This window comes from Loxodonta africana, chromosome 27 (genome assembly GCF_030014295.1).
Source record: "Loxodonta africana isolate mLoxAfr1 chromosome 27, mLoxAfr1.hap2, whole genome shotgun sequence".
In the NCBI taxonomy this organism is placed as follows: domain Eukaryota; kingdom Metazoa; phylum Chordata; class Mammalia; order Proboscidea; family Elephantidae; genus Loxodonta; species Loxodonta africana.
This window is the reverse complement of record NC_087368.1, coordinates 15,140,743-15,163,279: the sequence shown is the minus strand read 5'-3', so window position 1 is coordinate 15,163,279 and position 22,537 is coordinate 15,140,743. Positions and strand designations below refer to the sequence as shown.

At 44.8% G+C, this 22,537-nt stretch overlaps 1 protein-coding gene across 4 annotated transcripts in view; it reads left to right on the top strand.

Annotated features, from left to right (window-relative positions):
- The window catches only part of RFTN1 (raftlin, lipid raft linker 1), a 238,501-nt gene that overhangs the window by 174,603 nt on the left and 41,361 nt on the right, over positions 1-22,537 (top strand). For all 4 annotated transcript variants that reach the window (XM_023554948.2, XM_023554946.2, XM_003415792.4 and 1 more), the window contains one exon: positions 12,996-13,111. In XM_023554948.2, coding sequence (XP_023410716.1) covers positions 12,996-13,111 — 116 coding nt within the window. The remainder of the gene's footprint in view (positions 1-12,995; positions 13,112-22,537) is intronic.

The following is a 22,537-nucleotide window of genomic DNA, read 5'->3' as shown; positions in this document are numbered from 1 at the left end:
GGGCCTTGTGGCACCCAGTACTCCCCCTCCCCATGATGGGTTATCCCTGGGGGGTTGCTGCGTGGAGCAGCACTATCGATGTCAGCTTTTCGAAGGCAGAGGGGAAGTCTTCCCAAAGTGGGGAAATATGTCACGCAAAGAAAGAGTTCCAGTTAACACAAAGGCAAGTTGAGTCACCAGGGTGCGGTAAAGCCGGGAGGTAATTTGGGGAGTGGGGTGACTTGCCAGCATGTGTCATTGCCGAGGGCTGCCAGTCAGCAGGATTCCTGAGCAAGTGAAACGTAACACCAAATGTGTTGATCCCAGCAAAACCTGGCAGGAGGCCTCGACAGCACTGCAGCTTGGTTGTTGAGCAGCTTTCTCTCTTAAGAATTAGCAGAGAGAGGAATGGAGTTTGGATTCTACATTGTTTGCAGCCTTCAAAATGCCAATAAATAGTCTTAGGATAGAGATCGTATTCTTCATTCTGAATGTACACACTTCGTGCAATCTGAAGCCTTAAAACATGATATGGCACCAAAAAAAAGAAGAAAAAAAATCAAACCCATTGCCATCGAGTTGAATCCGACTCATAGCGACCCTATAGGAAAGAGTAGAACTGCCCCACAGGGTTTCCAAGGAGCTCCTGGTGGATTCGAACTAATGACCTTTTGTTTAGCTGCCGAACTCTTAACCATTATGCCATACAAAAAAAAACCCATTGCCATCGAGTCAATTCGACACATAGTGACCCTAAAGGACAGTAAAACTGCCCTGTAGGGTTTCCAAGGAGCACCTGGTGAATTCAAACTGCCGACCTTTTGGTTAGCAACTGTAGTTCTTAACCACTATGCTGCCAGGGTTTCCACTATGCTACAAAAAAAAACCAAACTTGTTGCCGTCGAGTCAATTCCTACTCATAGCGACCCTATAGGACAGAGTAGAACTGCCCCATAGAGTTTCCAAGGAGTGCCTGGTGGATTCGAACTGCCAGCCTTTTAGTTAGCAGGCATAGCACTTAACCACTGTGCCACCAGGGCTATAAAAAAAATAGTTAGGTCTTAATTTTGGATATAAGTCTCCTATTTAATTATCAGTTATCTAACATTAACATATTAACATGATAGCAGCAGGATTTATATAGTGTAGTGGGCCATGACTATTTGTTGAATGATTGAAGACAGAAGAAAGGTTATCAGCTCGTTAGGAGTACATCTAGAGCCAGCCAGCCGTCCAGTAGGACTTTCTGCCATGATGGAGATATTCTATATCTGCATCGGCCAACATGGTAGCCGCTCTCTACATGTGGCTCCCGCGCACTTGAAATGTGGCAAATGCACTGAGGAACTGAATTTTAAAATTTATTTATATTCATTAGTTTAAATTGAAATAGCTATACGGGGTTGGTGAGGGCAGTGGGGGTTCCATGGCAGAATTCTCTCCTTCTACGCTGGAGGCCCTGTTTCATGCATAACCACCACTCATCTGTCAGTGGAGGCTTCCATGTTGCCGTGATTTGAACAGGTTTCAGGGGAGCTTCCGGACTGAGATGGACTAGGAAGAAAAGCCTGGCAATCTCCTTCCAAAACTCAGCCAGTGAAAACTGTGTCAATTACAACGGTACAATCCCATCATGCATGGGATTACCATGAGTCAGAGGCCAAGTCGGTGGCAGCTAACAACAGTGTGGACAGTGGCTACTGTATTGGACAGTGCAGTTCTGGAGTATACATTTCATTAATACAACTAATGAAAAAGTCAGTTCCCTGCAGGCGTAGCCAGTAACCTCCATCTTCATGAGGAGACCCCCTGGGTGCTGCACAGGTACCTGGAGCAAGGGCTGTCATGGTCTGTTTGGGATGTACCATCAACACCAGTGGTGGTACGTGACTGGGGCAGGTGCTATAGCCTGACTGGTCGGCGAAGAAGAGGCCAGGGAGGGAGGAAGCCTTTGCCTCTCCGAATCCTGTAGGGATCCCCAGTTGCCCACTTTGGGTGGTGGCAACGGTGACTCTTTTTCTGCCCCTTGTGGAGCACGCATAGGGGCTTTCTGTGGCTGTGCATAGTTTTACATTTCTCCCTTTGAAGCTGATGGTTAGTGTTACTAAAGTCTTAAAGATGTGCAGGGTGACGCTGGTGTCAGCAGCTACACAGGTGGCCACTGGTAATTTCCCCCCTTAGGAGAACTAGGACGTCGAAGGGGAAGTCTGCTGTTTGCCTCCACTGCTCTATCATGTCAGGGAAAGGCATTTATTGTCTTGCTAACCATTATGGCAAGGAGCCCTGGTGGCACAATAGTTATGTGGCTGCTAACCGAAAGGCTGGTGGTTCCAGCCCACCAGTTGCTCTTCAGGAGAAGAGACATGGTCATCTGCTTCTGTGAAGATTACAGTCTTGGAAACCCTATGGGGCAGTCCTTCTCTGTTCTATAAGGTCGTTCGATGGCGCACAACAACCGTTATGACTTTGGCAACTAAGGCTGAGTTATCTCCTCCACTTCCGTCTCCCCACTCTCCAGCCTTGACTCCAAAAACACAAATAATTTATACCATTTTTTTCTTCAGATTACGGTTGAGTGTTTGAAATGCTGTCATATCCTTCCTTGGCTTTAGTTGTGTTAAATTAAGCCTTCCCGGCCTGAAGATAGAACATGAAATTCCCCCTGACAGGTGCAGCTGTGACATCTTCCACACGAGGCTGTGACACCTCTTTTCTCAGCCGGCCACCCACGTCTAGAGTTCCACCCCAGCTACACACCTGCATCTCAGAGAAGGCCGCAAAATCCCCTGAACAAAATTATTTTAAACTCACTCTAATTTTAACAAGGAGCCGCTGGGTGGTGTAAGCCGTTAACATGCTTGGCTGCTAACCAAAAGGTTGGGGGTTCAAGTCCGCCCAGCCACACCTCAGAAGAAGGGCCTGGTGATCTACTTCTGAAAAATCATGCAGTAAAAACCCTGTGGAGCACAGTTCTACTCTGACATGCATGGGGTTGACATATGACACAAGTCGGTAATTTTAATTTTTTTTTTCTCGCCCTATGTGTTTCTGATAGGAGGGAGAGTGTAACTTGGGGATAATGCTTGGTGGGTTGGGCGTTTTATGCGTATGTACTTTTCCTAGAATTTAAAAAAAAAGAAAGAAGGCTAATCATAATCATAAAAGGAAGCTACTTCTAATGAGATAATTAGTGTCCTTGCAGATAAACCTGGCAGAGTTAGAAGTACACCTTAAAGCTGTTTGCCATCTGGAAAAAACACCAATAATGGCTCTTGAATGGAGAATAGTACTTTGGAATATTTTCCACAGTCATAAAACTCCTGAGAACTTTGTCCCATAAACAAGGTAATGTTTTAGCCCCAATTATCCAGATAAGACATCCACTTCTGTTTTCAAGGCTTTACACCCCAGGACATAGAAAGACTTGTACAGTTCCCAAGTTTGGACTTCTGCTCATGGTTTCCAGGGCTCCTTTGCCCTGGGATCATTTATTAAACCCTAGCGTGGCCAAGTGTCTTGGGCTGAGGGAGGCTTTGCCCTTGGGTCCTGGCAAGCTGAAGACACAAAGGAGAAGCGAAATGATGACAGTGGACATGTAGCAGTTACCAGGAGTTGGTGCTGGCCCAAGCAACTCAATGTCTAAACTCATTTAATCCTTACAACAGCCCAGGGCAGTAGGGACTGCTGTTAACCCTGTGTTACAGCTGAGGAAGCTGAGGCACAGAGAGGTTAAGTCCTTGCTAAGGTTACCAGCTAGTAAGTGGCAAGAAAGCAATAGGATGAAAGGAGGGTGTGGGTAGTAAAAGGAAGGTGAGGAGGACAAGAAAGGAGAAGAAAGGGGTGTCTATGTTGGTGAGAGATTGAGGTCCCCATTGAGGTCCCTAACAGGACCTTGGGTGACCTGTGAAGGGGATGGGGGTGGGGCTCCAATGTTACCCCTGGGGAGGTGGCAGGACCAAGATAGCCAACCAGGAGTAGAGACAAGTCCAGGAGCCAGACAGCAGAGTAGACACCCCAGCAGATGAGAAGAAGGCCAGTGTCTGTGCTGAGAAGGTGGGAAAAGCCAGGAGGGAAGCCCCTCTGCTGAGCTGGCTGTTGAGACAGTGGGACAGGGGTAGGGGTGAGCTGGAGCTGAGTGCCTGCTATCTGAGGACCCAGCTAGGGTGCTTCTGGGCCTGTAGAATCCCTGCTGTTATCACCACCCTCTGCTGCTGCCCCTGCCTGCCCTTGCCCTGCCCTGGTCCTGCCCCTGCCCTCCCGTATCTGGCTCTGCCCTCTTGCCTTCTCCCTCCCTGTCCTGGTCCTGTTCTGCTCTGCCCTCCTGCCCTCGTCCTTCCCTGTCCTGGTCCTGCTCTGCTCTGCCCTTCTGTCCTCCTGCCCTCGCCCTCACCCTCACCTTTCACTGTCCCAGCCCTGTCCTGATCTGCCCTCCTGCCCTCACCCTCCCTGTCCCGGCCCTGTCCTGCTTTGCCCTCCTGTCTTCCTGCCCTCGCCCTCCCCTGTCCTGGCCTTGTCTTGCTCTGCCCTCCTGCCCTCACCCTCCCTGTGCTGGCCCTGTCCTGCTCTGCCCTCCTGCCCTCACCCTCCCTGTCCCAACCCTGTTCTGCCCTGCCCTACTGCCCTCACCCTCGCTGTCCTGCTGTGTCCTGCTCTGTCCTCCTGCCCTCTCCTCACCTGCGGGCCTTCCCCCTCTTTCAGTCCTTCCTACCGCAGCCCCCAACCTCCTCCCCTATTCAGGCCTCCTTCTCCGTCTCCCCCACCAGTGCTGAGCATAAACCCTCTTTGCCTGTGCCCACACCCAGCCCTTCTGCTTTATTCATATAATTCCTACCTTTTTAAAAAGAGGCATTTTCATACTTAACCAAATTAGTAACTCCTTAATATCATCTTTATCCAGTCCATATTCAGATATCTTCAATTGTTTCAAAAATGTCTTTTATAGCTGGTCCAGTCCAGAGTCCAGCCCACAGCATCCACCACACATGGTCCCCATATCCATCACTTTGCTTTTTGCCTGGACAAGTCCTTTATGACACAGACCAGCCTGTTATCCTACAGAATGCCCCGCATTCTGAACCTGTGGAATCACTTCTCATGGTGTTTCTCTTGCCTCTGTATTTCCTATGAGCTGGAAGTGGGTTCTAAAGCCCTGATCAGTTAAGCACTGATGACTAGGATACATTACAGGTGATGTTTGTTCTCCATGTTGGACCTCATCAGTAGACACATAATAATTAGGTGTCTCTCCATTCCTGCACTTTTTCAAGGGACTCAGTCTTCCTTGAGATCCTCCCTGATGTCTCAATCCTCATCTAAATCCAAGTGACACTTGTATTTGTACCACCCTTTTTGGTGCCTGGTATATCCCATGTTACCTAATGTTCCCAAAAAAAACCCAGTGCCAATGTTCCCAAACGTACCTAAAAAACATGTAACAATCAAATAAAATGCATGTAGGAACACGTATTTTATACAAATATACTCGTAAGCACCCTGGGTAGGTCCTGTGCCCTGTACTTCTTCAGGTCCCAGTGTCATCATACCCTGTATACAGTAGGTAACCAATAAAGGTTTCTGGACAGGGGCCTTCTTTGTCCTGCTTCCTTTCAGTCACAGCCCCCCAGGGGCGGCCACAGTCCTGACTTTGAACACCACAGATTCGTTTTTGAACTTTATATGAATGGAGGATGGGAGGAGAAGTAGGTGTTGGGAAGTGCACCACCATGGACCTGCAGACTGGGGAGACTAAGGAGCTGGAAGTGGGGGAGGGCTGGACAGGGCAGGGGAATGAAGGAGTTCCTGGTGGGTTCTGACGAGACACCACCCGTCTCCAGGAATATTTACCCTCGTAGTTACAGGCGTGGCTTCTGTTTCAGAAAAGTCTCTTCATTTCACTTATACCACTAAATGCGTTTTCAGCACGTTCTGAAGTAAACTTTTTATTGCAGTATAGCACACACATAGAATATTCTACGACTCATGAGGCTACAGCTCCGTGGATTCTCACAAGGTGAACACAGCCATGTAGCCAGTGCCCAGATCAAGAACAGAAAATGTTAGTCTCCTTAAAAAAACCAAAAACCCAAACCTGCTGCCGTCAAGTCGATTCCGACTCATAGCAACCCTATAGGGTCGTGATGTTAGTCCCATAGGGGCCTTCTTTGTCCTGCTTCCTTTCAGTCACAGCCCCCCAGGGGCGGCCACAGTCCTGACTTTGAACACCACAGATTCGTTTTTGAACTTTATATGAATGGAGTGTGGACTTTTGGGGTCCAGCTTCTTTCACTCATTGTGTTTGTGAGATTCAGCCACATTTTTATTTGTGATTACATTATTCTCATTGCTGTATACAATTCCATTGACTTGATATACAGTTAATCCATCTGCAAGCAAATTTTGATTTTTATTCCTCCATAGAATAAGGCATGGCATCTGCACAGATTTGGTCTCAAACAGGAGCCCTGGGGCCACCTGGACCCCATTGAGATTTCACCCAGAATATCAAGGCAGAGAGTAGACAGTGCAGTGGTCAGAGAACATCAGCTCCTTGGGTGTAGAGACCTTATCTGTTTGTTCATCACCTAGCCCAGCACCTGGGAACAAGGTCTGGCTCATCTGTAGTAGTTGCTCAATAAACTTTTATTTGTTGGAAGAGTGTAGGCTTTGGAGTCAAACCAACTTTTGGTTCTAGTTTGGCCTTTGCATTCTGCATGAACATGGACAAATTATTTAACTTCTGTAACCTCTCTTTTTTTACCCTCAAAGAAGGAATGATAACCCTTGCAGAACTGGGGGAAGAACTAAAAAAGAAACCGTGAACTGTGGCTGACAAAGTGGGTCCCATCCAGCCAGCGTTCTCAATTGTAGTCTTTCTTCCCATCTGATCAGTTAAATGGGATTGAAACTTGAAGGCCAACCCTTCCTATAACTGAAGAGTGGTCATATCATCACTAGATCGTTCACTTCAAATTGATAATGTAGGAAGTAATGAAGGCTGTGAGCAGCAATGAGGGCTAGAGAGGTAAGAGAAGGCAGCAGGCTTGCTTGCTCCTTTGATAATGCCAGTGAATTAGCTGCAGCGTGATTTGAGGCAATATGGCGCCATTATCCAGAATCCGCTGAACAGTGATTACATTTGCAGTGGAATTATACGTCGGTATGACAACGTGTGCAATTACGGTTTTGCACGTGGCTCGGGCCATTCCTGGAATCGAGGTAGTAGCCTCTGAAGGGGAAAAGGGGCCATCAGAGAGCCAAGGAAATTGATTATGCCAGCTACCTGTGCGGGCAATTTAGTCCAATCTAGTTTGTTAAGAATAGTAACAGTTTTTTTTTTTTTCAATCCCACAGAAGTAGGCCAAATACTTGACCATTTGTCATGGTGTGTTCATTTCATGCTAGACGCTGGAGAAGAAACAACCTGGGGTGAGCCTGAGGGTTAGTGTGATAGGCAGTCATAGCATCTCAGAGGCTGCAGGGAAGCATTGCCTCAGAGAATTTACCTCTCGGGATGATAGGGCAAATCTTCTCTTCTCACATCCTTCTTGTAAATCGTAAGCTTGGAATGTTAAGGTGGCCTTTTGCCAAAAGACGGGCATCAAATATTTATACAATACCAGGGCAAATTGCTTTTTGTTGTGCACAGTAGGGAAGCATCTTTACCTTAATGAAAAATGCAGTGATAATGGAATGTTTCCCACAGATGGAGGGCGATTTAACCTTTTTACGTCAGGAGCCTTCACTCTAACATAGTCCTATTTATACCCAGCTCGGCGTGCATTACAGTGAGACTGAGCCGTGAAGGTAATGAGGAGACAGGGAATGGACCAGGCCGTCAAAACAAGGGGATCTTTAAAAGCCCAGCTGTCTGCTCTCTGTGGTTCATTGACTTTTTTGCTGTAACAGATGACCAAATTCTGACAGCCATTCTGAACTTCCTTCGTCCATAAGTAGGTGAATCAGCACTCTGGATTCAGAATAGAAGAGCAACAACTGAGAGTCTAGAAGGAAGATACCTGTGCCTCTCCCCACTGACCACAAGCCCTCCTCCCCGGCCTGTAACTCAGGAGGAAGAAGAAGAAGCCAGGTGTGGGCTGGGAAGGAGAGTCTTGTTGGGCTCCAGGTGGTCCCAAGTGTCTCTTTTCCCCTCTGGACCTCAACTCTGCTTTACAGTTCTGTTGGCAGGCTAAATGCCATTGTAATCAAGAACCTTCTTGCCTCATAGAGAAAGGGGGGCTACATTTTGAGCAGAGATGCATTTCTAGAACCTTCTTTTGATATCTTCACCCTAAAATGACCTCTTAGCTGGGTGAGGACAGTGGCCTACAAGGATACATAATTTCCCATCTTTGCCCAGTTCTGTCAACAGTCATGTTTCTACTTTATGTTGAATTAGCCACTCTAGTGCTTATGGCATATGGTAGGTGCATTTAAGTGGCTTGGAGGTTTTCCACTGAGGAAAATGTTGGAAGCCCACTTGTAGGAAAGGCGCACACCATGACAAGTCATTAGCGAATTTGGTCTACTTTGGGGGGATTAAAAAAGAAAAGAAATGTTACTGTTCCCCTTTTAACAAATTAGATTGGACTATTTTTTATAGGAAGTGGCTTTGCTAATTGGGTAGTTTTTTGTAGGAGCCTTGAGGAAATTTGTACTCTGTTGATACAATCCTGAGGGATTATGGAGCGTCTTCTGGTCCCAACCATCCCCAGGTCAGGATTTAGGGAAGTTTTACTGAAAGTCGCTCTGTAGGGCATCCCTACTGTGGGAGGGGCTGCAGCTGAGCCTGTGCTACCCAGAGCTTTGCAAGGGAACTGGATAATGGCCCGTGCTTGTCTGGGACCCCAAGACACTTGTAATGGGGTTCAGATAAAGAAAACTTCTCTTTTTTCTCTGGCACCTATGTAAAATTTCTTCTAAGGCCATTGAGCAAACACTGGGAGGAAACGTTTTAGCAAAGCAAATAAGAAAGGCAAGCTTAAGACTTGCTGAGGCTGTTCTATAATGGACACTTAGAATAGAAAACTAGAAACTGGAGCATGGTATTGGTTTACCTACAGGGACCTTACTGGCAATGGAGCATTATCTTATCAGGTTGGGATAATATCAGGATAAGGCTAATGTGTTCCAGATATTACCCTTACAGCCACAGTCAGGCCTCTATGATTCTGGAATAACCAAGAATATCCTCCAGGTAAGTGAGGTGAACTGGCCTCATATTTCTTAAGTCTAGGTCAGGTTTTGTATCAGTCAGTTATTGTACAATAATGGCTGTGTAACAAGTTACTCCAGAAGTCATTGGCTTACAGCAGTAATCATTTATTCTCATAGGTTTGCAGGCTGGCTGGGGCAGCTCTGTGGAGGCAGCTCTGCTGATCTCCTCCAGGCTCATGCATGTATCCGCCAGTCAGCTGATCTAAGCTAGGCTCCACTGGGGCAGCTCTGCTGCACATGTCTTTCATCTTCCTGGAACCAACTGGCTAGCTGGGACATGTCCTCAGATTGGTGGCAGAGTCATAAGAGATGAAGTTCAGTCACAAGAGTGCATTTCAAGGTTCTGCTTGCATCACACCTGCTAGCATTCCATTGGCTAAAGCAAGTCTCATGGACAAGCCCCTAGTTGGCTGGTCTCCCCAACAGTCATCTTATTCTTGACTTTCTTCTCTCATGATTCTGCTAGTCATCTGGCCCTTGGCTACCCCTCGTTCACTCTGTATTTCTATGCCAGCTGTCCCCTCTGCTTGGAACTTTCAAAACCTACAGATCTATATGGCTTGTCTGCTTACTTCATTTATGCCTCTCCTTAAAGTTGGGGAGACCTATCCTGATTGCCCTTTCAAAAATAGCTACCAAAGCCTCCACCTCCATTGTCTCCCCCAATGTAAGTTGAGCTCCATCGGGTCAAGGACTTTGTTTTGCTGCCTCTTAGATTTCCAGTGACCACAAGAGTACTTGGCACATAATAGGTGGCCAGTCGGTATTGGAAGGAGTCCTTGGTGGTGTAAATGGTTAACCAGTCAGCGATAATCAGAAGATTGGAGGCTCGAGTCCACCCAGAGGCACCTTGGAAGAAAGGCCTGGTGATCTACTTCCAAAATATCAGGCATCAAAAGCCCTATTGAGCTCATTTCCACTCTGACACACATGGGATCACTGTGAGTCAGAGTTGACTGAATGGCAACTGGTAGCTGGTAGGTGCTGGAATTCATGAGTGAGTGGTGAAGGGCTATTCAGTGTGAGCGTGAGTGCTTCCAGTAACACAAAACTCACTCTTCTGAGACCCTATCTTCCATTTTTTAGGCTAGCCTAAGGGAGATTTTATTTATATTATACTGAATGTTTGTCCTTATAGTTTATAAAACTCTTTGATTCTAGTTCTGCCTTCAAGAGCCATGTAGAGGAGAGAAAAAGAAAATTCTTTTTCATCTGTATTGTCTATTATATTATGCCTTTATTGACTCTTGAATGAACCCTGTAAAAAAATAAATAAATAAAATAAAAACCCTGTAGGAAGGGATAAAAAAGAAAATTCAAATTATACTTAATTCCATCACTCATAACTGTTGTTAACACTTTGTGTGTTTCCTTAGGGTTGTTTGTTTAACCCTTATTAACATAAAAATTTACGTACAGCTAATACTGTAGTTTTTGTGTTCTGGTTTTTTCTCCAGAATATTGTATCCAAAACACTTATCTGTATCATTAAATTCCCATAATTTTTTAGGGAGTACATGATATTTAATTGTATGGAATTCTAATATATTTAATGGTTTTTCTATGTTTGAATATTTGAATTGTTGAACTTTCAGATCATACTTTTAAAGTAATTTTGTAAGTAATGTTTGCAGATAAATATTTGATGGCATGGGTGGCTACTACCTCAGGAGGGACTAAAAAGAGGTAGATTTCTGGGTTAGAGAGGATGGACTTTTGTGTTTCAGGTCCTTAAAAAAAAAAAAAGTCGTCAAGTCGATTTCAACTCATAGCGACCCTACAGGACAAAGTAAAACTGCCCCTTAGGGTTTCTAAGGGGGCACCTGGTGGATTCAAACTGCCGACCTTTTGGGCTTCTTCAGCCCCTTGAGACATTGTCAAATTGCTTTCTAGAAAGATTATACAGTTAAAATTCCCTTATACAGTTTAAACTATCCCAGATCATAGTACTCCTACCACCACTGAGCAGTTTCTTTTCAAAATTTGTCAATTTAATAAGCAAAAGAAAGAGTGAGCATTTTTTTATATGTTTACTGGCTACCGTGAAGGGGTGTGTATGTATGGGTGTGTGTATGTAAGAGAGAGAGAATATTAATTAATTGCCAATTCATGTCCTTTGCCCATTTCTAATGGTGTTCTAGTATTTTTAACTATTGATTTGTAAAAGCTTTTTATATAGAGAGAATATTAAGCTTAGCCTTTTATTTATGTGTTTCTTTCATGTGATTCTTTCATTTTACTGATTGCCTTTTAATTTTGTTTATGGGGTCTGTTGGAAGACAGAAGCTAAAGGTTGTTATATATTCACATCTATCATTCTTTTGGAAACCCTGGTGCCGTAGTGGTTAAGTGCTACAGCTGCTAACCAAGGGGTCGGCAGTTCAAATCCACCGGGCGCTCCTTGGAAACTCCATGGGACAGTTCTACTCCGTCCCATAGGGTCGCTATGAGTCAGAATTGACTCGACGGCACTGGGTTTTTGTTTTTATCATTCTTTTCCTTTGTGACTTCTGGGAAATTCAAGCAATTCCAGGAACTCCAGCATGATTCGCAGGACTTTCTAACTTTGTCTCTCTTCCCTCCCTGCAAAAACAGGTTACATTATTACATAAATTAACCTTTTAAAACAAAAATAGTATATTATTTAAACGTGCTTTGTGTAATTGGGAAACTCTGGTGGCATAGTTGTTAGGAGCTATAGCTGCTAACCAAAAGATCAGCAGTTTGAATCCACCAGGTGCTCCTTGGAAACCCTATAGGGCAGTTCTACTCCGTCTTATAGGGTCGCTTTGAGTCCGAATCAACTCAATGGCAATGTGTTTGGATTTTTTTGGTTTTTTTATAATTGAGCAGCGATTCATAGAATAGAATACAAGGATAAGGAGGGAATCTTCTGTCCACAGCCCCATTTCACAGATAAGAAATCAAGCCCTTGAAAAGGGTCATGTCTCTTTTCGGGATAGAGCATGGACCCAAATCACCTGCCTCTAAGTCCGGTCCCCTTTCCCACAGTCTCCTGTCTAAGTGAATCTCGGGCATCAAGCAGTTATTAACAAAAGGAGGGCAAAACATGCCTTCCTTAATGTGTCTTCTGCAGGCGCAGGGACCCTGTTCCGTTCTTCTTTTCACCTTCATTGCCTAAGACAGTTATTGAATCATGCTATAGGTTTAATATACATTTGTTGAATTGTACAGAGCTTGGAACTGCTACTTTGACAAGAGGACTGCATTTTCCGTGATAAAACATTTATGAGCATTTCCTCTCCCCAAATCCCACCTCTTGACAAGAGCTGCCTGAAATGTTGTCTGTACAGCAGCCCACGTCCTACAAACTCCCAAGAATCAACACATCTCGATTGCGTCTGACAGGCTCAGATCTGGTGCTTTATCTATCCCCCCTCTAAAAAAAAAAAAAAGAAAAAAACTCTCACCTAAATATAGTTTTCTTCTAAAAACTGCCTCTAAATGCCCCTGCTTTACCCTGAATAAGTTCTCCCCAGAGCATCCTGACGTTGGAGCATGAAAAGGAAGGTAAACGTGTGAAATCAAATGGTGATTGCTAACAATGAAATTTGGGCTCATAAAATCAAGGGTATTATTCAAAACTGCAAGGTAAATTAGTCTCATTCATTCTGATGGGGCTAGACTCTATGGCTGTGTGTGCCTTCTTTAATTAACATGCTGAAAAGATGTTCTGATTGGGATTATTAATGAATGCAGTGAAAATTTTTGCTGCTTGTAAGGCTTCTGCCACAGACGCTTTAGAGACCCCCCCTCCACTCGCCTTTTTTTTTTCTCCACAGATTCCTTACATAGCTTGACAGATGGAGTATTCATCTTTGAAGCTGTTTCCACAGAAGATAGCAAGACCATACAGGGCTATGATGCTATTGTTGTTGAACAATGGACAGTCCTGGAAGTAAGTACGGAGTTGGCAGCGGCTCTGCTTTTGTTTGGGCAGTGGTGGCTTTATCTGCCTGCTCAATCTGATGATGAGGATATTGCTAAACTGTGGCTTTCTTGTGAAAGGGAGTTTGACCTGGGTAGACTCCATAACCCCCCTTTAGTCCTCTCATGCCGCTTCTTCCCCAGCCCTCAGGTAGGAAGGTGGGTCCCACCTTCCCCTTGCTACAGTAAAAACGTGCTGTGTGTGTGCTATGCCACTGGGTGGAAAGAGATTCTGCTTGTGTTCCTTCACCGATAACAGAAAACTCTATGTGATATAAATGAGGCAAACATAGTTTTTGGCCTCCATGATAGTAAGAAAAACATCGTTATTGGCGCTAAACCCAACGGCTCCTTCTGCCAGGCACACTTAAAAGAAATGTATACACATGAGCTCATTTAATCTTTACGGTAAGCCTAGGAGGTAAGTAATGTTATTGCCCCATTTGACAGATGAGGAAACTGAGGCACAGAGAGGTTAGGTCCCCGGCCCAAGATTACACATTAAGTACTGAAGGATGTATTTGAGAAATGTTGACCCATGAGGCCACCAGATTGTGACTGGCAGAGGAATTCTCAAACCACCTTCCACTGGAACATTGGGGAGAGTTTATTTATGTATTTCTAAGACTCACTGGTGTGTACTGGAAAGGCAGTTCTCTAGCTGTGGACTTCAGTACACGCAGCATCTGAGGTGTTACGGAGAAGCTCTTTGGACATGGAGGACCGATTTCTGAGTGTCCTCTCATGGCCCTGGGAGAACAAGGGTTGGCATCACTCTGAGGGGACCTCTGCCAACTGCGTTCTAGGCACCAAAGGAAGACAGATGTGGCTGTAGCCCTTTATGAAGAGGGTGGGGTGGTGGGGCCCACCAGACAGCAAGTACTCGCCACACCCTTGCGCTGCAGCCCAAGGCAAGCCTGGACACTATTACCCAGCTTTTGAGGTGCAACAGTTCTGAGCAGCAAGAAGTGAGGAGGAGGGCTGCTGGGGGCCTGCCTGCCTCTAAGCAGTGATGGGAAGTAACCTTCTTACAAATGTGACAGCAACGGAGTACTCAGAACACTATACTCATCACCAGCAGGAGTCTGAAAAACACAGCATCCAGGGCAGTTCAAGAGGGGGCCAGGAGCATATGTAGAAAGGAAATAAGGAACCAGAGGACCTGGGTTGGATATCCATTCCACCAGTTCCTCCTGGTGACCTTGGTACCAATGGGCCTCTCCCGCCTCCAGGCCCCTAACTGGAAATGGGGTGAGGCTCAGGCTGAAATGCAGAGTCCAGCGTGGGTACACCATGTCATCCTGGGGACCCTAAATTTCCCCAAATGTAAGCGGGACACCGTACATTCATCCAGCCCATCCCACAAGCTGGAGTGGGGAGACTAACAGGAGATCAGGTCCAGAGTCTTTAGGACCCTGTTAACAAAGAGCCACGTGCCTGGCTGAGCAGCCCACAGGCCTCAGCATTCGGTTTGCTCTGTAAAAATTGGCAATAAGAGCAAGCGATGCATAGCTGCCCCCAAAACATGTGCACGTGTGGAAGTTATTGGCAGACCAAGGGGACCTTGTAAAACCCCTTGCTGACTGCATGTTAAAATGGCTGTTAAGGGAGGGCACAGAGGTTTCCTTAAGAAGGATGACTTGATGGCGATGATCCAAAATCTTCTAAAAAAGTGGTTCTCCAAGTGTAGTCCTCGGAACTTGTTAGAAATGCAGATTCCCAGGCCTCATCCCAGACCTGCCGAATCAGAACCTCTCAGGGATGGGACCCAGGAATGTGTGTTTTAACAAGCCCTCCAGGCAATACTGATGCACACTGAGTTTTGAGAACCAACATCTGGAAGGACAGTACAGATGCCCTCTCACCAGATGTCTGTGATCATGTATCATTTGATGAAAAAGCAAAAAATCCAAACTCATTGCCATAAGGAGTCAATTCAGACTCATGGTGACCCCATGTGTTACAGAGTAGGGTTCTCTTGGCTCTAATCTTTATGGAAAGGAGCCCCAGTGGTGCAGTGGTTAAGCACTCAGCTGGTAACTGAAAGGTTGGCGATTCCAACCCACCAGCCACTCCACAGGAGAAAGGTAAAGACTGCAGCCTCGGAAATCTTATGGGGCTGTTCTACTCTGTCCTACAGGGTTGCTGTGATGGAATGGACTCAACGGCAGTGGGTTTAGGTTTGAGGAATCTTTATGGAAGCAGATTGCCAGGTGTTTCTTCCATGGTGCCTCTTGGTGGGTTCAAGCCACCAACCTTTAGGTTAGTAGTTGAGGGCAGGCCATTTGTACCACCCAGGGACCTATTTGATGAAAAGGATGAGGGTGAAAATATCTCAATGATTTGTCTGTTTTCAGCCTGTGAAATGAACTGTGACCTTGACGGGTAACTGGAGTGAATGTGTACTGTGTAAAATGTTTGTGGGAGGGAGATGAGTTTAGAAAGGAAAATGAGGACACAGTTGTCCTTTTAATACAAAGAGAGGCTGATTTTATGGGTAAAGATGTCAGGAAAGATTAACGTTTATTCAGAAACTTTCCCTGGGTATGCAGATTGGTTTCCATTAGAGTTTGTGGGTTTCCTCCCTCCCTCCCTCTCTTTCATTCTTTCTTTCCAAATGTTTCTTCCTCTTGACCTCTTATTTTTATGAGATTTCGTGTTAGTTTTGGGATTCCTCCCACCCCAAGAATGCTGCTTTGACTTCTCCCCAGGAATTCTTGCCAGTAAAATTGCCTTTAGAGACCTATGCTGGGCCCAGGATATGCTGGGTCCAGTGGTGTGCTGGGGCCACTTGACTGGCTTACCAGAATCAATTCTGGGCACCTCTTCCCAACTCCGTATTCAGCGATGTCAGGTTGGTAGTTTGAAATTGGCCGTGGTCAGATATTTACACCATGGAAATTGACATACACTAGAAATCAGTGTTTTTCCCCCTGGAAATCTGGTTGTGAGTATCCCCCCGCACACCACTGGATGGCCCTTTATTTCATCATGTTTTAGCATTATGATATGTAGGTGTGGCTAGTGTCCAATTAGGCAAAAAACAGATTTTCTTAGTTTTCATGACCAAGAAGCTTGATGGTTTTGATGTTGCTGGTCACCAGTATTCCCTGTACAAGTCTGTAGACTTGCTCTTCCCGCTGATGTCTCTGGAACATCCACAGCTTTCCCACAGTGGAAACAGGCACGTGCACTTACAAGCCGTGTGGGTAGCTGACGTTGCTGTCTTTCAAGGGCAAGAAGAGGGAGAACTGTACCCCTTGGCTTATGGGCTTCTCATCCTCTTTGCAGCTGATGTAGGCAGCCTTCAAGTCATTGCATAAGTCACCTCCTCCAGGAAGCCTTTCTGGCTGCCTCATGGTTAAAGACCCTGCCTATGGGCTCCATTCGTCCTCTGTGCCAGGGGCGAATTAGTTAATAATTCATTGTTCACTAATCTGTAGTGAACAATGTCACATGGATTTCACATAAAGCTTGTGTCTACTTACTTTCATGTGAAACCCATGTGACATTTTCACTACAAATTAGTAAGTAAGCACAAGTAAGCCCGTGCTTACCTTGTTTACCAAGTTATCTGCCCCTGTCAGGGATTATAAATTTGAAAAGAGACTTCAATTCTGTCGGAAGGTGCTGTGGGGTTGGGAGAGAGACAGATGCCAGCTATACCTAGAAGCAGAATCTTTGATGTGGTTAAAAAAAATGTGAAATTGTGCATTACAGATTATCTGGTAAGCAAGGTAAGCACTATGCTTACCTTGCTTATTGGATAGTCCACCCCTCCTCTGTGCTTTAACCTCTCAGGATTCCTATTGTGTTCTGTCACTATTGTTTGCTTGTCCTTTTTCCTCCCTCCACTGTGAGTGTCTGGGTCTGGGGATATTCATCTTTGTTCTCCATGGAACCCCAGTTAATGCTCCCTGAATTGGATCAAAGAACTTTTGTTCCAGCCCAAGGATAGGGCAAGTATTTCTCAAAAATGAGGCTGTCATAATAAAACCTATTAAGAAAACATTCTATATCCCACTTTGGAGAGCGGCATCTGGGGTCTTAAACGCTAGCAAGCAGCCATCTAAGATGCATCAATTGGTCTCATCCCTCCTGGAAAAAGCAGAGTGAAGAACACCAAAGACACAAGGTAATTATGAGCCCAAGAGACAGAAAGGGCCACATAAACCAGAGACTACATCGGCCTGAGACCAGAAGAGCTAGATGGTGTCCAGCCACAACTGATGACTGCCCTGACGGGGAGCACAACACAGAACCCCTGAGGGAGCAAGAGAGGAGTAGGATGCAGACCCCAAATTCTCATAAAAAGACCAGATTTAATGGTCTGACTGAGACTAGAATGACCCCAGAGGTCATGGTCCCCAGACCTTCTGTTAACCCAAGACAGGAACCATTCCTAAAGCTAACTCTTCAGACAGGTATTGGACCAGACTATGGGATAGACAATGATACTGGTGAAGAATGACCTTCTTGGATCAAGTAGACACATGAGACTATGTTGGCATCTTCTCTCAAAGGGGAGATGAGAGGTCAGGGAGGGTCAGAAGCTGGCCGAATGGACACGAAAAGAAATAGAGGAGGAAAGGAATGTGCTGTCTTATTAGGGGGAGAGCAATTAAGAGTATATAGCAAGGTGTTTATAAATGAGAATCTGACTTGATTTGTAAACTTTCACTTAAAGCACAATAAAAATTAAAGAAAAGAAAAAAAAAATAATAAGCCTGTATCAGAATCCCCTGGAGAGCTTTTCAGACTACAGGTATCCTGGCCCTATCCCCAGAGTTCCTTAATTCATTCGGTCTGGGATGGGGCACAAGAATTTGCATTTCTAACACATTTTCAGATGCTGCTGCCGCTGATCCTGGGACTACTCCTTGAGAGCCCCTGCTTTGGGGGAACCAAGCATAGACAGCTGCCAGTGCAGCCTGGCAGTGCCCAGCTCAGGGCAGGTTTGCCCACAGCTCAGCTCTTTGACCAGGCTCCCTGTGAGACCCCCACTCAGACCACAGACAGCCCCTCTTCTGCACACCCCTTCCAGGGCATGTGGGTATTTGTCTGACTCCTTCACCTTTCACCTTCAAGACCTGCTACTTCCTGCTTTCCCCACCCTTTTAGCCTCCACAAAGGTCTTTCCTGTTTTAGCCCTGGACAGATCCCTTTTGGCTTCTGGTTGACCCTGTCTTTCTGGCAAACACTGTCCTCCCAGCTCATGACCTCTTGGGCTATGGTCACAACATTTTTTCTCCATTCTCACAGTTGAAACTGATCTGTCCCTTTCTTCCCTCTTTACTCCTCTTCTGGTTCAGCCACCTCTTCCTGGCCTTCCTCTTTATATACCCTACACATACCCACACCGACATTTTTACTGGAAAACCTAGGTCTTCACAGGTCTGTAAGCAGTGCAGCGTGTTGGAAAGGAATGGTAATCCTGGAGCCTGGCTTGGGTGTGTATCCTGCCTCTACAATTCCCAGCTGAGCACTTGAGTGTATGAAAAGGAAACCATCCCTTTTCATTCCTCCATTTTCCATTTGTATAAATGGGGATACTGGCAACAAGCTCTCAGAGTTGATGAGAAGTAAAAAAGATAATAAATTAAAACATTGTGAATGTAGTACTGGCACATAGTAAGCACCCAATAAACACCACTAATTTTTATCATTCACTGGTATCATCAATAAGGCAGATTCTCTCCCTATTACCTGCATCTTATTCTAAAAGCAAAGAGAAGGTTGAACTAAGAAAAGTGTGGGGCCCAGTGCAAGAAGTTATGTTTTTCTCATTTGGAAATCCACAGCCTAAAATTAAAAACAGTTGTGAGTAGAATAAAAGTCCACTGATAAGGCATTTATGATGGGTATTTGGTCTAGTTTTCTTTGATTTTACAATCTAGAGTACGAGCAGAAATAGTAATTCTTTGAAGAGACAGGAAAAATATGTAGAGAGGACAAATAAAGAGCAAGAGAGAGTGGGACAGAGGCCTCTTCTCCCTGACTGTGTGTATCCTTGAGCCTGGCAGCCCTTCAGAGGTGTGGACACCATCAGGGCCATCTTGAGCAATTCTGTCTTCACATTAAGCTCACCGTGGTAGGCTAGAGCCTTCTATATCTTGGTTCTTCTCACTATCTAAGGGAATCATAAGAAGCTTGGTAAGATGCATTTATATAATTAAAATCTACCCTGGGACCTACCTCAGACCTACCTGTCCCATAATTCTGACCAAAACATTAGATCACACTGTTATTCATGATTTTCCACAGACTTCTGGGAATCATGTTTTGTTTCCAAGGACTCCCAGCCATCTCTTTAACAACTCACTCTAGGATTTTGCCAGGGTGACATCAATTTCATTGGTATCTAGAATTTACCACCTTCTGCTCTGACAAGAGAGCCAATATTTGTTCTTTTGAAACCATCTGGCAGTTTTCTATTTGCCCCAGTTTTTCCAAGATAATTTCCTTGGTTCTGAGATCATAGCTGTCAGTTCCAAAGACAGCAGTTCTCTGCCATTTTCCTGTGATGTAGATAATGGCCACTCCCTTGAAAGGACCGGGGATTAAGACACAAAAGCTTCCCAGGCTGTAACGCCATCCATTTCCTAGTCTAGAGTAAATCACAGTAAAGATGCGGCCTATAAGATGGTCAGGATAACCTTAGATCTATCCTGGCAGATCTCTCAGTAGTTTTACTTCTTGTTGTTGTTGTTAGTTGCCTTTGTTGCCAACTCATGGCGACCCCGTGTATGCACAGTAGGACTGTTCCGTAGAGCTTTCTAGGCTGTGATCTTTGTAACCAGATCACCAGGCCTGTTTTTTGAAGTACCTTTGGGTGGGTTTGAACTGCCAACTTTTGGATTAATAGTCATGCACTTAACCATTCGCGCCACCCAGGGAACCCTACTTTCACTTTCATTGGTATCAAATTCTTTGTGTTCCATCTCACCTTCGATAATTGACATACCAGTGTGCTGAATAGTATGGTGGGCTTTTCCTCTAATATTTAATTCATCTAGTCTTGAGCACATTTTACATTTTTGGGGTGTGATTAAAAGGAAGCTTGCCAACACCTGTTAAAATTGTAAAATGCCCACTCCTACCCATGACCCAGCAATTCCATATCTCATGTCCACCTCTTCTGGACAAACAAATGCATTTGTTCATAAGAAAGCATATACCAGAATATTATTTTGGCATTATTAGTAATGAAGAAAAAATTGAAAACAACCTACATGTCCATGGGTAAATGGCCAAATAAATGATGGTACATCCTTATGGATGAGGTCATTCTGTATGAACTACATGGAAGGAGAGACTGAAAATGTTGTTAAGTGGAAAAATCAAGTTGCAGAATGATACAAATAGTGTGATCCCATTAATGGGGGGGAAAACCTTCATAATATAATATATTCTCTATGGGTGTATATATGCACAGAAAAAAGGCCTGGAAGGATATCCATCGACATGATTAACAGTGGTTACGTGTACTTGGAACAGGGGTGGGAGGTAGCTTTATCTGTAATATTTTCATTTTTGTATGGGAAAATGTTCACATTACTTGGGTAATTAATAATTTAAAAAGATAAATAGGTATCTCACCATATTCTTTCTTCTCTTAGACTTTAGTCGTGTTTCTCTCCTCATACAGCAGAAAAAATAGGGGTTCAATAATTCCACTATTGTCTTGGAGATATCTTTTTCTTATTTAATTTCTTGCTTTGAACATAATTTTAAAAAATATGTGTGCATGTATATAAGTATATAGTCCTGTACATCTCACCTCATTCTAGGCTGAACCTTCTTCCTCCTTTTTTAGGTTTGCCTCATTTCTGTCACAAACCCTGGAGGGTCAGTGTCTTGGTTATCTAGTGCTGCTGTAACAGAAATACCACAAGTGGATAGCTTTAACAAAGATAAATTTATTCTTTCACAGTCTAGTAGGCTAGAAGTCCAAATTCAGGGCTCCAGCTCCAGGGGAAGGCTTTTTCTCTGTGTTGGCTCTGGAGGAAAGTCCTTGTCATCAATCTTCCCATGGACTAGGAGCATCTCAGCACAGGAGCATTGGGTCCAAAGGATGCGCTCTGGTCCCAGCTTTGCTTTCTTGGTGGTATGAGTTCCCCAATTCTCTGCTCACTTCTCTTTCTTTTTATCTCTTGTAAGATAAAAGGTGATACAGGCCACACCCCAAGGAAACTCCCTTTTCATTGGATCAGGGATGTGACCTGAGTAAGCGTGTTATTTCCTACCCTAATCCTCTTTAACATAACCCAATTTTGCCTCATCAACCATAGGCAGAGATTAGGGTTCACAACACAGAAAAATTACATCAATCACGAAATGGAGGACTAACACACAATACTTGGAATCATGGCCTAACCAAGTTGACAGATATTTTTGGAGAACCCAGTTCAATCCATGACAATCAGGTACCTCCCTCTGCCCTTGTAAATCACGCTCATCAATCTTTACAGCCACACTAGTTCCTTAGTTGCCTCCAACTTCTCTTTGAGTATTTCTTGCTGTGGTACCGTATTGAATTTTCTCTTGAACTTTTGAAATCCTTTTTTCTTTTTGTCTCTGGAAAGGACCTCTAGTGTTCTTTGGCTGTTAGCAAGGAGCTTGACAGAGGACAACAAACTTAATTCATAAGTAGTTTCCCTTTCCAAAATAATGGAGAAGAGATAGTATTTTAAAACAATGACCAAAACAAAGCCACTATCTGGTAATTTAGTCCTGACTTCTGATCTGAAGCAGTAAACCCTGATCTGTAGCCCTGGATGGCTGCCTATCCCTCTTTTTTCTTTTTCAGGAAGGATTTTCTCTCTGCCTTTTCCTTGGCCAGAGCTTGGGGGTCATGAAATGCCATGTGGATTATAGCAGTGTCTCAGTCATCTAGTGCTGCTACAACAGAAATACCACAAGTGGTTGGCTTTAACAAAGAGAAATTTATTCTCTCAGAGTCTAGTAGGTTGTAAGTCCGAATTCAGGGCATCAGCTTCAGGGGAAGGCTTTCTCTCTGTGTCAGCTCTGGAGGAATGTTCCTCTCATCAGCCATCTCTTGGTCTGGGAGCATCTCAGCACAGGAACCTCAGGTCCAAAGGATGCGCTCTGCTCCTGGCACAGCTTTCTTGGTGGTATGAGATTCCCCACTCTCTGCTAGCTTCCCTTTCCTTTATCTTTTGAGAGATAAAAGGTGGTGCAGGCCACACTCCAGGGCAACTCCCTTTACATTGGATTAGGGAGGTGACCTGAGGAAGAGTGTTGCATACCACCCTAATCCTTTTAACCACAGGCAGAGATTATGATTTATAACACATAGGAAAATCACAAAATGGAGGACAACCACACATGGCCTAACCAAGTTGACACATATTTTGGGGGGACACAGTTCAGTCCA